The sequence below is a fragment of the Trachypithecus francoisi genome, unplaced genomic scaffold (assembly GCF_009764315.1).
Source record: "Trachypithecus francoisi isolate TF-2019V2 unplaced genomic scaffold, Tfra_2.0 Lachesis_group12, whole genome shotgun sequence".
Classification (NCBI taxonomy): Eukaryota; Metazoa; Chordata; class Mammalia; order Primates; family Cercopithecidae; genus Trachypithecus; species Trachypithecus francoisi.
The window spans coordinates 24,935,168-24,949,999 of record NW_022681457.1 but is presented as its reverse complement, the minus strand read 5'-3'; the positions used below and the strand labels follow the sequence as shown (position 1 = coordinate 24,949,999).

Sequence of the window (14,832 nt, the reverse complement as noted above, 5' to 3'; positions counted from 1 at the left end):
GCTGGAGCAGGAGGATCCTCTGAGCCTAAGAAGTCAAGGCTGCAATGAACTATGGTCACGCCACTGTATTGAGCTTGGGCAACAGAGTGAGGTCCCATTGCTAAAAATAAATAAATAATAAATAATAAAACAATATTAACTGTACAAAAAAAGTCATTAATGCCTTAATTTATAGGATTAAAAATCACAGAAGAAACAAAATCCTAGACAGTAATATTTTAACTTGGGAAGTGAGGATCTGTAACCAGAATTAAAACATTCTAAAGTCTTTGCATTGTTCAAGAGGATATAAATATTAACTTTAGACTTTGTTAAGTTAAATATGCAACTGAAAATCTCCAGATTAAGTCCTGAAAGAAGAAAATAAAGTACAGCTTTCAAACCAGTAGAGGAGGGAAACAGCAACTGGGGAGGGAAATTGCTTAGACATATCTAAACATACAGTAAAGAATAAAAGGACAGAAAAAGATATAATAAGCAAAAATCAAACTAAAGAAAACTATTATGGCTATATTAATTTTAGAGGAAACAAACTTTAACAAAAAAGCAACACTGTAAACAAACAGGGAAGCAACAGTGATATGAAATTTAAGTCACACACACAAAAAAAATTCTACCTGTAATCCCAGCACTTTGGGAGGCCAAGGCGGTGGATCACCTGAGGTCAGGAGTTCAAGACCAGCCTGGCCAACATGGTGAAACCCCATCTCTACTAAAAATGCAAAAATTAGCTGGGTGTGGCAGCACACGCCTGTAATCCCAGCTACTAGGGAGGCTGAGGCAGGAGAATCCCTTGAACCCGGGAGGCAGAGGTTGCAGTGAGCTGAGATTGCGCCCTCTAGCCTGGGCAACAGAGTGAGATTCCATCTCAAAAAAAAAAAAAGAAAAGAAAAAAGAAAAACAATTCTAAATCACCTAGTAATATAGATACAACATACACACACACAAGTTGACGAAACTACAAAGAGAAACTACAGCTCTCTTAATAACTGGTAGATCAATTGGTAAAATATCAGTAAAATATCAGTGATCTCGGCTCACTGCACACTCTGCCTTCCAGGTGCAAGCAATTCTTGCGCCTCATCCTCCGGAGTAGCTGGGACTACAGGCACCCACCACCACACCCAGCTAATTTTTGCATTTTTAGTAGAGACAGGGTTTCATCATGCTGGTCTCAAACTCCTGACCTCATGTGACCGGCCCACCTCGGTCTCCCAAAGTGCTAGGATTGCAGGCATGAGCCACTGCCCTGCCAAGAACCCTCTTAAAGTATGTATTAATACACCACTTGATAGAAGAGGCTCAAGGAAATTAAATAATTTTCCCAAGATCAGGCAACTGACAGGTGAAAGAGCTAAGATTTGAGCCCAAGTCAACTGCTACATTTAAGTGATTTTACTTCCTCCATATTCCTCGAACTCATTCAGAAGGCACAGAGCAGAGTCATAAGAGCACTGATTTTGGAATGAAATACAACTATATTTGAATCACAGTTGTCATTTATTGGTTGTCTCATTTTCCATTTGTAAATCGAAGATATTACCTGTCTTCAGTGGTTGCGGTAAAAACTAAAGAAAATACTCATACTCAAAACACAGTAGTTCTTACAAGTTCTTTCTATAAATCCTTTAAATTCATGCTGAATAAAGAAAAACTATATTAAGCCAGAGTATTTGAAAAAATCAGGCACAGTGGCTCATGCCTGTAATCCCAGTATTTTGTGAGGCTGAGGCAGGAGGATTGCTCAAGCCCAGGAGTTCAAGACCAGCCTAGGCAACATAGTGAGACCTCATCTTTACTAAAAATCAAAACAATTAGCCAGGGAATTAGCCACATTCCTGTGGTCCCAGCTGCTCAGGAAGCTGAGGCAGGAGGATCACTTGAGCCCAAGAGGTCAAGGCTGCAGTGAGCGAGATCATGCCACTGCACTCCAGCCTGGGCAACAGGGGGAGACACTGTCTCAAAAAAAATAAATAAATAAAATAATTAATTAATTAATTTAATTAAAAAATAAAAATAGCCCAAAAAAGTGTGTGTGTGTGTTTTGTTTTGTTTTGAGGCAGAGTCTTGCTCTGTCACCCAGGCTAAAGTGTAGTGGCATGATCTCGGCTCACTGCAACCTCCATCTCCCAGGCTTAAGCAATTCTCGTGCCTCAGCCTCCCCAGCAGCTGGGATTACAGGTGTCCGCCCAGCTAATTTTTGTATTTTTAATAGAGACAGGGTTTTGCCATGTTGCTCAGGCTGGTCTTGAACTCTTGAGCTCAGGCAATCCACCCACCTTAGCCTCCCCACAAAAAAATGTTTTAAGAGAAAAGAGAAACTATAGTCTGGGTAAAATATTGGCTGGGCATGGTGGCTCACACCTATAATCCCAGCACTTTGGGAGGCTGGGGCAGGCAGGTCACTTGAGCTCAGGAGTTCAAGACCAGCCTGAGCAACATGACGAAACCCTATATCGACAAAAAATACAAAAATTAGCTAGGTGTCATGATGCACGCCTGTAATTTCAGCTACTCGGGAGGCTGAGGTGGCAGAATCGCTGCGCCAAGGAGGCGGAGGTTACAATGAGCCAACATCGTGCCATTGCACTTTAGCCTGGACCACAAGAGTGAAACCTTGTCTCCACAGAAAAAAAAAGACTTACAAAACATATATATGTGTCTGTGTGCATATACATCCATAAGTAAGAGCTACAGGCCAGGCACAGTGGCTCATGCCTGTAATCCCAGCACTTTGGGAGGCCGAGGCAGGCAGATCATGAGGTCAGGAGTTCAAGACCAGCCTGACCAACATGGTGAAACTTTGTCTCTACTAAAAATACAAAAATTAGCTGGGCGTTATGGCGTGCACCTGTAATCCCAGCTACTTAGGAGGCTGAGGCAGGAGAATCACTTGAACCTGAGAGGCGGAGGTTACAATGAGCCAAGATTGCACCACTGCACTCCAGCCTGGGCAACAGAGCTTTTTTTTTTTCTGAAAACAAAGCTACGCTATACACAGACACATACACATTTACTCTCTACATAGACATTTACTACATACACATATATATACAGATATTTATATACATGTGTGCCCGTGTACATCCATGTATATGTCTGTGTATATATACATTTACTATATACAGACACACAAATACATAGGTATGCATAAAATACCTATACATTTGTGTGTCTGTGTATATACACATTTACTACATACACACACATATAAATATATATAAATATCCATATATGTATCTGTGTATATAGTAAATGTGTAAGTAGAAAGGTGTGTCTGTGTATATATATGTGTTGGTGTATATCATAGCTCTTACAACTATTATTATTATTGTATCATTTTTCTCTTTATCTCTTTTTCCTATGACCGTTTTTCACTAACATAAGTTATTTTTCCACAACCAAATAATTTGTCCAGCTAATTGTATAACCTACTCTCTGGTCACTCTCTCCTCATCCTTTTTGTTCCTATCTTTTATGCAACTCAAATACAATACTTATAATAACCATGCTCTATGACACCAAGTCTGTTGCACAAGTTTCTGCACCCTATAATACCTTCTCCACTTCATTTGCCTAGAAAATTCTGACTCATCCTTCAAACCTTGAATGCAAACATCTTTCCTGAAGTTTCTTCTAATGCATCCTGATCATTCACTTCTCTATTAACTCTGTACCTCACACATACTCCTACATTATAATTATCACTCTGTGTTGTGACCATTTAACTATTAAAATGTGGGCCCTCTGGCTGAGTGCGGTGGCTCACACCTGTAATCCCAGAACTTTGGGAGGCCAAGGCGGGTGGATCACGAGATCTGCCTGGCCAGCATGGTGAAACCCCGTCTCTACTAAAAATATAAAAATTAGCCAGGCATAGTCACGTGCGTCTGTAATCCCGGCTACTCAGGAGCCTGAGGTAGAACTGCTTGAACCCAGGAGGCAGAGGTTACAGTGAGCCGAGATTGTGCCACTGCACTCCAGCCTGGGTGACAGAGTGAGGCTCCATCTCAAAAAAATAAAATAAAATAAAATAAAATAAAATGTGGGCCCTCTGAGTACTGGATATTTGCTTTGTATTTTTAAAACCTAACACAGTGCCTGGAACATGAGACGTGCTAAATAGGTACCTGCAGAGTTATATTTAAGCCAATCTACCACACCAGGACCATACTCCATCAATTCCCCCTCCCTCATTCCCAATCTTATTCTTGTCCACTGATCGCTTCCCTTTAATCTAGTAATATGCTTCTCTACACTAAACAGACTCCACCCCTCCCTTGAAGTGCTAGCTGATTTTCCTCTTCAATGTGTAATACAGAATCATTTCTCAATTTGTCATCTTACCTGTTAGAACACATTTTTGCTTTCTCATATCACAAAGAGCATGCTTCTATTTAGCTCTTATCCATATTCTTTCTATTAGAATTGGACATTTAAATGTATTTTCTCGACCATATCAAAAAGGCCTGAAATTCTTTTCTGTCCTGGTCAGAAAATGATAAACTTTTCTCCAAACAAACATCTGTTCAAAGGAAAATTTCCTTTTCTTTTAAACAGTAAAAATGTATTACCTGAATAAGAATTAAGAGACACTGTCCACCGTACTGTTAGTCCTATTAAGACCACTATTGTCATCAAGTACCATTTCTCCATAGTTCTTCAAATTTAGGGAGGGGAAGAAAACACAGAACCAGTGCCAGAGTACTTTTAAAACGTGGTCAATCACTTCTTTTCTTGTTCAGAGAAATGTTATCACTTCTTGAAATGTTATCGATTCTTCGCAATTAGGAGTTTGAGAGGATTCTAATGATGCTTGGTTTCCAACTAGTCAAAAACTGATTATGTCTATGTAGAAGTATCCTAAGGGAAAAAAGATACCAAGATTTAGCTGAGTACAGTACCTACAACAATGAACCCAGTAAACCAAGTAGAAGGATAGAGAATTTGAGGGGAGGGGTAGTGGGAAGGAAGGTTAAGGAAAGGTGGTATTTCAAGTTCCTTATTTCCTAGTCCTTTAGTTGGGAATATACATCAAAAGGTGGATCTCCCTATTAAATGGGACTCAATATGTCTAAAAATATAGTAAAGATTTACTCTCACAACGGAATATTTCTGAGAGAAGAAAGACAACACATATGTAGATAATGACACAGTCAATTCTATTTAGAACATGTTCACCTACAGGTAAATATAAAACCACAACGGTAGACAAAGGGGTGATTTATCTTTGGTACAGCAAGAAAGAGGAATTTCGTCTTTGTATTTAGTTTGGGAAAGTCTTCCAATAAATAATTTCTCTAGTTTGGTTTTTACTTTTCTTCCAAAATATACTTGCATTAACCACACCAACTTTCCATCTTAGAGAAATGAGCCTCTGTAAGAATCATTAAGAATAGCCCCAAATCATGAGAAAAAAATACAAAAGCAGTTAAAATCATTAACCACTTACTTTTTTTTTTTTTTTTTTTTTTTTACAGTTTTCCTTAGGTTGGGGTTTTAAAGTAAGAAGCAAATTGGCGCTGGTCGCGGTGGCTCATGCCTGTAACCCTAGCACTTTGGGAAGCCGAGGTGGGCAGATCACCTGAGGTTAGGAGTTTGAGACCAGCCTAACCAATATGGTGAAACCCCATCTCTACTAAAAATACAAAATTAGCCAGGTATGGTGGCGCTCGCCTGTCATACCAGCTATTTGGAAGGCTGAGGAAGGAGAATCACTTCAACCCAGGAGGTGAGGGTTGCAGTGAGCCAAGATCGTGCCATTGCACTCTAGCCTGGGCAACAAGGGCGAAACCCTACCTCAAAAAAAAAAAAAAAAAAAAGCAAATTGACAAAATTGACATTTTCCTCTTCTCTTTGAAAAATGTTGGATCATCTTAACCACAGGATACACTTTAAATATATTCAGAAAATAGAATAAATCAACTAAAAAATTTAGGGCAAAACTGGTACATTCCACCTAATGATCTAAAATTATTTTATTTTGTTTATTTTTTCTATTTTTTTGAGATGGAGCTTCACTCTTGTTGTCCAGGCTGGAGTGCAATGGCACAATCTCGGCTCACTGCAACCTCCACCTCCTGGGTTCAAGTGACTCTCTTGCCTCAGCCTCCCGAGTAGCCGGGATTACAGGTGCCTGCTACCACGCCCCCTAATTTTTGTATTTTTAGTAGAGATGGGGTTTCACCAGGTTGGCCAGGCTGATCTTGAACTCCTGACCTCAGGTGATCCGCCCACCTTGGTCTCCCAAAGTGCTGGGATTACGGGCTTAAGCCACCGCAGCCAGCCCTAATTATTTTCTTACTTAAAATAAAAACATCATGGGATAACTCCAGAACTGATTGGAATGGCTAATCTTTTACCATTCATGCCATATCTCAAATCATCCCCTCAGAAAGATCATCCCTGACTATCCTACTAAAGTTTCCTCCCCTTACTGTTTGTATCATTACCTTCAATTTGCTTCCTAATTCTTTTCACTATCAGGAACTATATTTTCACATGACATGGTGCAATCTCACACACAAAATTTTCAGTATAAATGCTGGGCACCAAAGAATACATATCATATGGTTCCATGAAAGGTTCATAAGTAGGCAAAACTAATCTATGGTGTTAAAAGTCAGGAAAGAGGTTACCTTTGGGGAGGAAAGAAGGGATGGTGGTTGGGAGGGGTGCCTATAGAGTTCTTCTGAAATGCTGTGAATCTTGCTTCTTTTTTTTTGAGACGGAGTCTCGCTCTGTCGCCCAGGCTGAAGTGCAGTGGCCGGATCTCGGCTCACTACAAGCTCCGCCTCCCGGGTTCACGCCATTCTCCTGCCTCAGCCTCCCGAGTGGCTGGGACTACAGGCGCCGCCACGTCGCCCGGCTAGTTTTTTGTATTTTTTAGTAGAGACGGGACGGGGTTTCACCGTGTTAGCCAGGATGGTCTCGATCTCCTGACCACGTGATCCGCCCGTCTCGGCCTCCCAAAGTGCTGGGATTACAGGCTTGAGCCACCGCGCCCGGCCGAATCTTGCTTCTTGATTTGAGTAGGAGATGTGTTGACTTTAGGATAAATTAACAAGCTACAACTTATAATTTGTGTACAGTATTTTTCTCTATGTTATATTCCAATTTAAAAAGCATAAAAGGGGCTGGGCGCAGTGGCTCGCCCCTGTAATCCCAGTGCTTTGAGAGGCCAAGGCAGGTGGATCACCTGAGGTCGGAGTTCGAAACCAGCCTGGTCAATATAGTGAAACCCCATCCCTACTAAAAATACAAAAATTAGCTGGGTGTGGTGACTAGTTCCTGTAATCCCAGCTACTCGGGAGGCTAAGGCAGGAGAATCGCTCGAAACCGGGAGGCAGAGGTTGCAGTGAGCTGAGATCGCTCCACTGCTCTCCAGCCTGGGCGACAGTGCAAGATTCCATCTCAATTAAAAAAAAAAAAAAGTGTAAAAGGAAATTATTTGGATGTGTCGACTAGAGTAAAGGCTCCCTATGAGCACGGATCCTCCTGTCTTAGTCGTTGCTCTCTGTTCCCCACTTGTAGAACAGTGTTAGCAGAAGGCAGGTACCCAAGAAGTACTTGCTGAATGGAGCTGTGTGCATCTGTGTGTGCGAAGCGGGGAGGTACCTAATTTTACTGATCCCTGTGTGGTTAAAGATATTATGCGAGGTTTTTAACCACTCTCTTCTCCTTAAACAGAAAAAGGGTTATTTGCGACTTTTTCCACCTGTAAATCAGAATATAGTAACTTTCTAACCCATCCACTGGCCACGAAGTTGCTAGGCAGGCAGTGGAGGCGCTTTTCGTCATCCTTTGCCCTGACGGTGCATCTGGACAAACGCCAAGCCCGCCGCCGTCCACACCCCAGAGCCGACTTTGCTCCTTTTAATCTGAAAGGTCCTTCCACCGCAGTGGACACAACACCGTGGAGTGTAGCTACGCCGGGCGAGCATATGGAGCGAAAGGGATCCCTTCTCACGTTTCTCCGCCCCTCCTCTTGAGGGCCAAGCCCTCAGAAGCGCAAGGACAAGAGTGACAGGACTGCCCTAGCCTGCAAGTGCCACCACTATCACCGCGTCCCCTCATCCGACCCCCAAGCGACCCTGCAGGAAGGGCTGGGGAGGCCTCGCGTCCCGTCCCTGGGAGTGGAGCCGAGCTGAGAGCCGGGTCGCCAGCTCTGCGCCGCCTCGTGGCGCGTTGCGAGCCCCCGGCACCTCCCCACATTGGCCCGGGGTCCGGAACCCCGGGGATCCCATGCTCTTACCCCGCCGCCCGCCGACCGCTGGGATTCGCGCCTGCAGCGGGTCCAGGAAGGCGCCTGCGCTCTCACCCCCGCGGCGCACTGCCCCTCCCGCCTTCCGCCTCCGTGTACCCGCGCACCGCCCGCGCGCCCGGTGCGGGAGCGAGCCCGTCAAGCGTGAGGGGAGGGGCGGGCAACCTGGACTGGAGAAGAGGTGGCCGGCTTAGGAGGCAGGGCAAGAGCCGCTGGAACCCGAGAGGTCCCCAGCCCCGGGTTAGGCTAGGAGCAAGTGGAAAGCCCCTTGCTCTTCTTTCCTGGGATAGTGGCCAAGGCCAGAACGGCTGCTTAGCCAACGGATTCCTGTCAGAGGCGGGTCCTGGCTTGCTGCACTGAGCAGAGAGCATTGGCCGGTCCTCACCACTGGGCAGTAGGGCTTCCTCTGGGCCTGTGCCCTCGAGGAGCCAGAAAGCCAACCTGTTTCACTTTCTTCCAGCCACAAGCCTGCGAAGAAGAAGACTGGGCAGTCCCCTCAAGTAAGAAACATTGAACCATTTTCGAGAAAATCCAACCATTTTCGAGAGCCTGTGCGTTGTGCAAAAGGACCGCCCTGCCCTCACTACACGTGCCCCAGGGGGCAGCTTGAATCACCTGGTCCCAAACTTGCCAAAAATACCTATCTAGTAAGTTAGCAAGACCTGCACACTTTTCCTTTTGCATTGATCCCTTCCTTTTCAGTTCCACTATTTCCATCTCAGTCTAGGCCCCTGTCCAATCATGCATGGAGGGCTGTGATGATTTTTACTTGCTTCCTTTGTTCAGAGAGTACCCTCATTCCCCACTAATGAATCTTGCCATTCTACATAAGCCAACCCCTATAATTTGTAAGTGTTAGCAAATATTTGGCTATGACTATGGCTTTCTACTGAGTCTGAACAACTTCTCTCTGGGCCTCAGTTTCTTCAACTGTGAAAGGAATCAGTAGGGCTAGGTGAACTTCCAGGTCTAAAATATGATTATATCTAAAAGACCATCAACACCGGGAATATGGAAAACTATAGCCAGGTCCCTGCCCTCAAGGCATTTAATTCTCATTGGAAAGACATTTTTATGTGTAAAAGGATAAAAAGCTATAGAAGGGAACACATACTAAATGTTACATTACTTATATATGCACTAAGCCCTGTAGGAGTTAGGAGAAGAGGGTTCACTGTAAACTGCAAACCATCAGGAAATGCTTTTCCTGGAGGAGTCAGCTGAGCTTTGAAGGAAAGCCTGGCTGGATAAGCCCAGAGAATGAGAGTAGGAATCTAGACAAAGGAAATGGTTCAAGCCAAATATTGTGGCAGCTGAAAAGTGTAGAACATTTCCTCCAGTTTAGATGGTGGGTGATGAAGCTGGAAAGGACTGATAATTGTAGAGAGCCTTGAATACCAGGCTGTGGTGTCTGGAATGTATCCAGTGATCAGTAAGGGGCTATGAAATGACTTTTAGCAGGGAGTCAAGTGTACCATACAGTGTTAGAGAAAACTTAAAGTGGTGAAAATGGATCAGATGAATCATAGGGAGACTATAGCAGTTCATGCATGATTAGACAAGGGCTTGGACTGAGATGGCAATAGTGGAACTGGAAAGGGAGAGATCAATGCAAGAAGAAACATGTACGGGTCTTTTTATTTTTATTTTTTATTTTTTTCTGAGACGGAGTTTTGCTCTTGTTCTCTTGTTGCCCAGCCTGGAGTGCAATGGCGCGATCTTGGCTCACCGCAACCTCCACCTTCCAGGTTCAAGCAATTCTTCTGCCTCGGCCTCCCAAGTAGTTGGGATTACAGGCATGCGCCACCATACCCGGCTAATTTTGTATGTTTAGTAGAGATGGGATTTCTCTGTGTTAGTCAGGCTGGTCTCGAACTCCCAACCTCAGGTGATCCGCCTGCCTTGGCCTCCCAAAGTGCTGGGATTACAGGCGTGAGCCACCACACCTGGCCTCATGTACAGGTCTTAATAGCATACTAGATATATACAAGTTAAACGAAGGAGAGGGAAGAATCAAGGATGGCTCCCAAGGTTTCAAGTGTGAATTACAGTTCCCAAGAACTGATAGATCTTGGGAAGCCTGGAGAATAATCTGGCTTGAAGGGAAAGATGGTGCATTGTATTGAGTTCAAGGTAACATAAAGAAGAGACAGTTGTAATACTCAGGTGTCAGTTATGAATCAGAGAGCCCCGGAAAGAAGTTGGGGTGAAAGCCGGGCGCGGTGGCTCAAGCCTGTAATCCCAGCACTTTGGGAAGCCGAGACGGGCGGATCACGAGGTCAGGAGATCGAGACCATCCTGGCTAATACAGTGAAACCCCGTCTCTACTAAAAACTACAAAAAACGAGGCAGGCGCCTGTCGTCCCAGCTATGTGAGAGGCTGAGGCAGGAGAATGGCGTAAACCCAGGAGGCGGAGCTTGCAGTGAGCTGAGATCTGGCCACTGCGCTCCAGCCTGGGCGACAGAGCCAGACTCCGTCTCAAAAAAAAAAGCTGGGGTGAAGTAAGAGAGATGAAAGCATTTCATTTGCTGAACAATGATGGAGACAGTATAGAGAGAAAATAAACAACCATACTTGAATAAATGCATTATCTCAGGCCAAGAGGAGGAAGGCACATTGGTGAAGGATGTTACATGGTTACAAATGTAGGGAGAAATCCAGTACATTGCAGGATCATAAATATTAAGCATCTTGTGAACAAGAACCATGTTTGGCAGACTGAAAATCATATTTTATTGAATCTAAAATTCCACCATCATTATTTTATGTACCACTGAGGAAGAAAACAATGCTACCATTTAAGCTAGTAATTACTGTAAAACACATATAATTTCAGAAATATTAATATGTAAAAAAGTATACATCTTAACGTGATGAAAGTTTGTATCAATCTCTCCTTCCTGTTTCTCAACCCAACAGCTTCTGACCCAGTATTTAACAAAAAGGTGATGCTCAAAATATTCATGAATAAATAGTGGAGGAGACATCACAGTCACTAACTCATAGCTGAATTGTCCCACCACTGCCATCTATATACCTTCTCCTGCTGTTTACCTCCAATAGGGATCATCTTTTGCATCTGAATATCCAGTGCCTTTACATAACAGATGCTCACAAAATGCATTTTGAATGACAGCATTTACTATAAGCAAAAAGGGTAAGCCATAGCAAAATTATAGAGCAGATCAAGTTTAGAGGCAGTGTAGAAAGGTGATTAAGAACTAGTCTCTGACTCTGAAGACAAACATTTAGATTTAAATCTTAGTTCTTCTACTTTCTAGCTGTGTGAACTTGGTAAAGTCTCCTAATGTCTCTGGCATAATTACTTCACCTACAAAAAACAAAAAAGAATTAATAATAATGTCATCTTCTTTGAATTTTAATAAGAGTAAAATGAAATCATGCATATAAAACTTGAATATACTGCCTGGCATACAGTACGCAATCAACAAATAATAGCTGTTATCATTTGAGCTGAGCACATTTAACATGTGCTCACTTTTTCATAGCCTTTTCCTTCCTTTGAAGTGTCTTCTTTCCCCTACCATATAGCAGCCCATACATATATATATTTACATCCCCACCAGAAGCCTGCTGTTCTTATCTGAAAATTTTATCTGAAACCGCAACCAGACATAGTAGCTCACAGCTGTAATCCCAGCATTTTGGGAGGCTGAGGTGGACAGATCCTTTGAGCCCAGGAGTTGAAGACCAGACTGAGCAGCATGGTGAAACCCTGTCTCTATAAAAAGTATATAAAATTAGCCAGGTGTGGTGGTGTGCTCATATAGTACCACCTACTCAGGAGGTTGAGATGGGAGGATCACTTGAGCCCAGGGACACTGAGGCTGCAGTGAACCATGACTGCACCAATGCCCTCCAGCCTGAGTGACAGAGCACAACTCTGTCTCAAAAAAATAAAAAATTATCTAAAATCAAATTACACTAATGCATAATCCTTCTTAAAAGTTTTTGTTGGCTGGGCATGGTGGCTCATGCCTGTAATCCCAGCACTTTGGGAGGCCGAGGTGGGCGGATCATGAGGTTAGGAGATCGAGATCATCCTGGCTAACACAGTGAAACCCCGTCTCTACTAAAAAGACAAAAAAAAATTAGCCAGGCGTGGTGATGGGTGCCTGTAGTCCTAGCTACTCAGGAGGCTGAGACAGGAGAATGGCGTGAACCTGGGAGGCGGAGCTTGCAGTGAGCCAAGATCCATGCCACTGCATTCCAGCCTGGGCGACAGAGAGAGACTCTGTCTCAAAAAAAAAAAAAAAAAAAAAAAAGTTGTTGCATTTTAAAGACAGATGGGAAAGAATATGAAATAAACAATATTAATCTCTAAAGTCAGTTTGACTAATAGGTAATGGCTTCAATTATCTACTGCTGTGTAACAAATTACTCCAAAATTTAGTGTCTTGTGTAGCAATGTTTTTATTTGCTCATGATTCTATGGATCAAGAATCTAGGCAGGGTTCAGGTAGGTGGTTCATCTGTTCCACTGGGATTGTCTGAGGTCACTCATGAGGCTGCATTCAGCTGGGAGATCAGCTGAGGCTGAAACATCTGTGAATGGCTTCAGCCCTCTCTCCACAGGGCTTCTCTCTCCAGAAAGTTTCGCAAACTTTTTACATGGCAGCACATTTCCCAGACAGAGCATTCCAAGCGGCAAAGGCAAAAGTTGCAGATCTCTTAACACCCCAGCCTTACAAGTCACACAGCAACTTAGCCATGATACAAGGAGAGTGCCAATAGATTCTGCCTCTCAATGGGAAGGTAGGAAAGAATTTGTGGCCATCTGTAATCCACTACAGAAAAGTTGGGATGAAACTAGAAATGGGCAAGAGCCTAGCTAACTAATAATTTTATTTGTCACCAGCCAGAAAATCAGAGTTCAAATCCCCTTACTTTCTTGTCTTTCTGCCATGTCTTTCACAAAAGGAGCAACCTCTGGTGGCCATTTCATATATATAAAGTAAAGATAATAATCGCATGGTACAAATTGCATGTAACTTGTTTTGGCCTGAATTGTATCCCTCAAAATTCATATGTTGAAGTCCTAATCCCCAGTGCCTTAGAATGTGACTATATTTGGAAATAGAGATTTTAAAGAGGTAATTAAGATTAAGCGAGGACATTAGGATGGGCCCTAGTCCAACATACCTGGATCCTTGTAAGAATGGAAATTTGAACACAGATATGCGTGCACACAGAAGAAAGATCGTGTGAAGACAGGAGAATAGGGCCATCTGCAAGAAAAGGAGAGAGGCCTCAAAAGAAATCAACCCTGCAAACACTTTGATCTCTGACTTCAAGCCTCCAGAACTCTGAGAAAATAAATTTATGTTGTTTAAGCGACACAGCCTGTGCCATTTTGTTACAGCAACCTTAACAAACTATTATATACTTTATTAAAGATACTGTTAATATTCAATCAGCTAGGCAAACTTCCTCACACAAATCATACTTTTATAATAGTTTCTAGTTCCGCCGGGCGCGGTGGCTCAAGCCTGTAATCCCAGCACTTTGGGAGGCCAAGATGGGCGGATCACGAGGTCAGGAGATCGAGACCATCCTGGCTAACATGGTGAAACCCCGTCTCTACTGAAAAATACAAAAAACTAGCCGGGCGAGGTGGCGGGCGCCTGTAGTCCCAGCTACCCGGAAGGCTGAGGCAGGAGAATGGCCTAAACCCGGGAGGCGGAGCTTGCAGTGAGCTGAGATCCGGCCACTGCATTCCAGCCTGGGCGGCAGAGCCAGACTCCGTCTCAAAAAAAAAAAAAAAAAAAATAGTTTCTAGTCCCTTTCCTAGATCACTTCCACTCGATAAGAAAACAAGCCCTTTTGTATATAAGTTTCAGATCTTCTCTGATTTTAAGTGAAAGCCAGTCACCTGATCATAACTATTCTTTGAAATAGAATCTATTTTCTTATCAGCACCTGTTCCTTAATTGACCCTTTTATGGGTCAGAATGACTCCTTTTCCATTATTCTGTAACCTCCAAGTCTCATTATACTCTTGCCCCATGTAGGGCATAAGTTCATCTAAGTAGCAGAGTGTTAGAGATAAACTTTACATTGTCATGTTTCAGTATAGGCATTAGCAAAAGTCTTTCATATCCAGCTCACCTGATCTTCACAGTAACTCTGAGATAATGGTAGAACAGGTGTTATTATCCCCTTCTGACATATAAGAAAACTTGAGAGTGACATTTCCCTAAAGCATGTTCCACAGAACTCTCATTCAGTGAGATAATAACTATTGTCACAAAAAAAGAAGAAGGTTCCAGGCTCCCTAGTTGCAGACTGCTGTTCTGGTGTCTCTAATGCCCAAATGTTCTTTTTTTTTTTTTTTTTGAGACAGAGTCTCATTCTGTTGCCTATGCTGGAGTGCAGAGGCACGATCTTGGCTTACTGCAACCTCTGCCTCTCGTGTTCAAGCAATTCTCCTGCCTCAGCCTCCTGAGTAGCTGGAATTACAGGCATGTGCCACCACACCTGGCTAACTTTTGTCTTTTTAGTAGAGACAGGGTTTCACAATGTTGGCCAGGCTGGTCTCAAACTCCTG

At 43.3% G+C, this 14,832-nt stretch overlaps 1 protein-coding gene across 2 annotated transcripts in view; it reads right to left on the bottom strand.

Annotated features, from left to right (window-relative positions):
* ALG6 (ALG6 alpha-1,3-glucosyltransferase) overlaps nt 1-8,361 on the bottom strand; it is a 69,587-nt gene extending 61,226 nt beyond the window's left edge. For both annotated transcript variants that reach the window (XM_033225136.1, XM_033225134.1), the window contains exons 1-2: nt 8,255-8,361; nt 4,575-4,863 (exon numbers count right to left, since the gene is read on the bottom strand). Coding sequence is in view for 1 of the 2 variants with exons in the window: in XM_033225134.1 (XP_033081025.1) it covers nt 4,575-4,656 (82 nt within the window). In the remaining variant the exon portion in view is untranslated. The remainder of the gene's footprint in view (nt 1-4,574; nt 4,864-8,254) is intronic.
* Nucleotides 8,362-14,832: the final 6,471 nt, after the last annotated feature.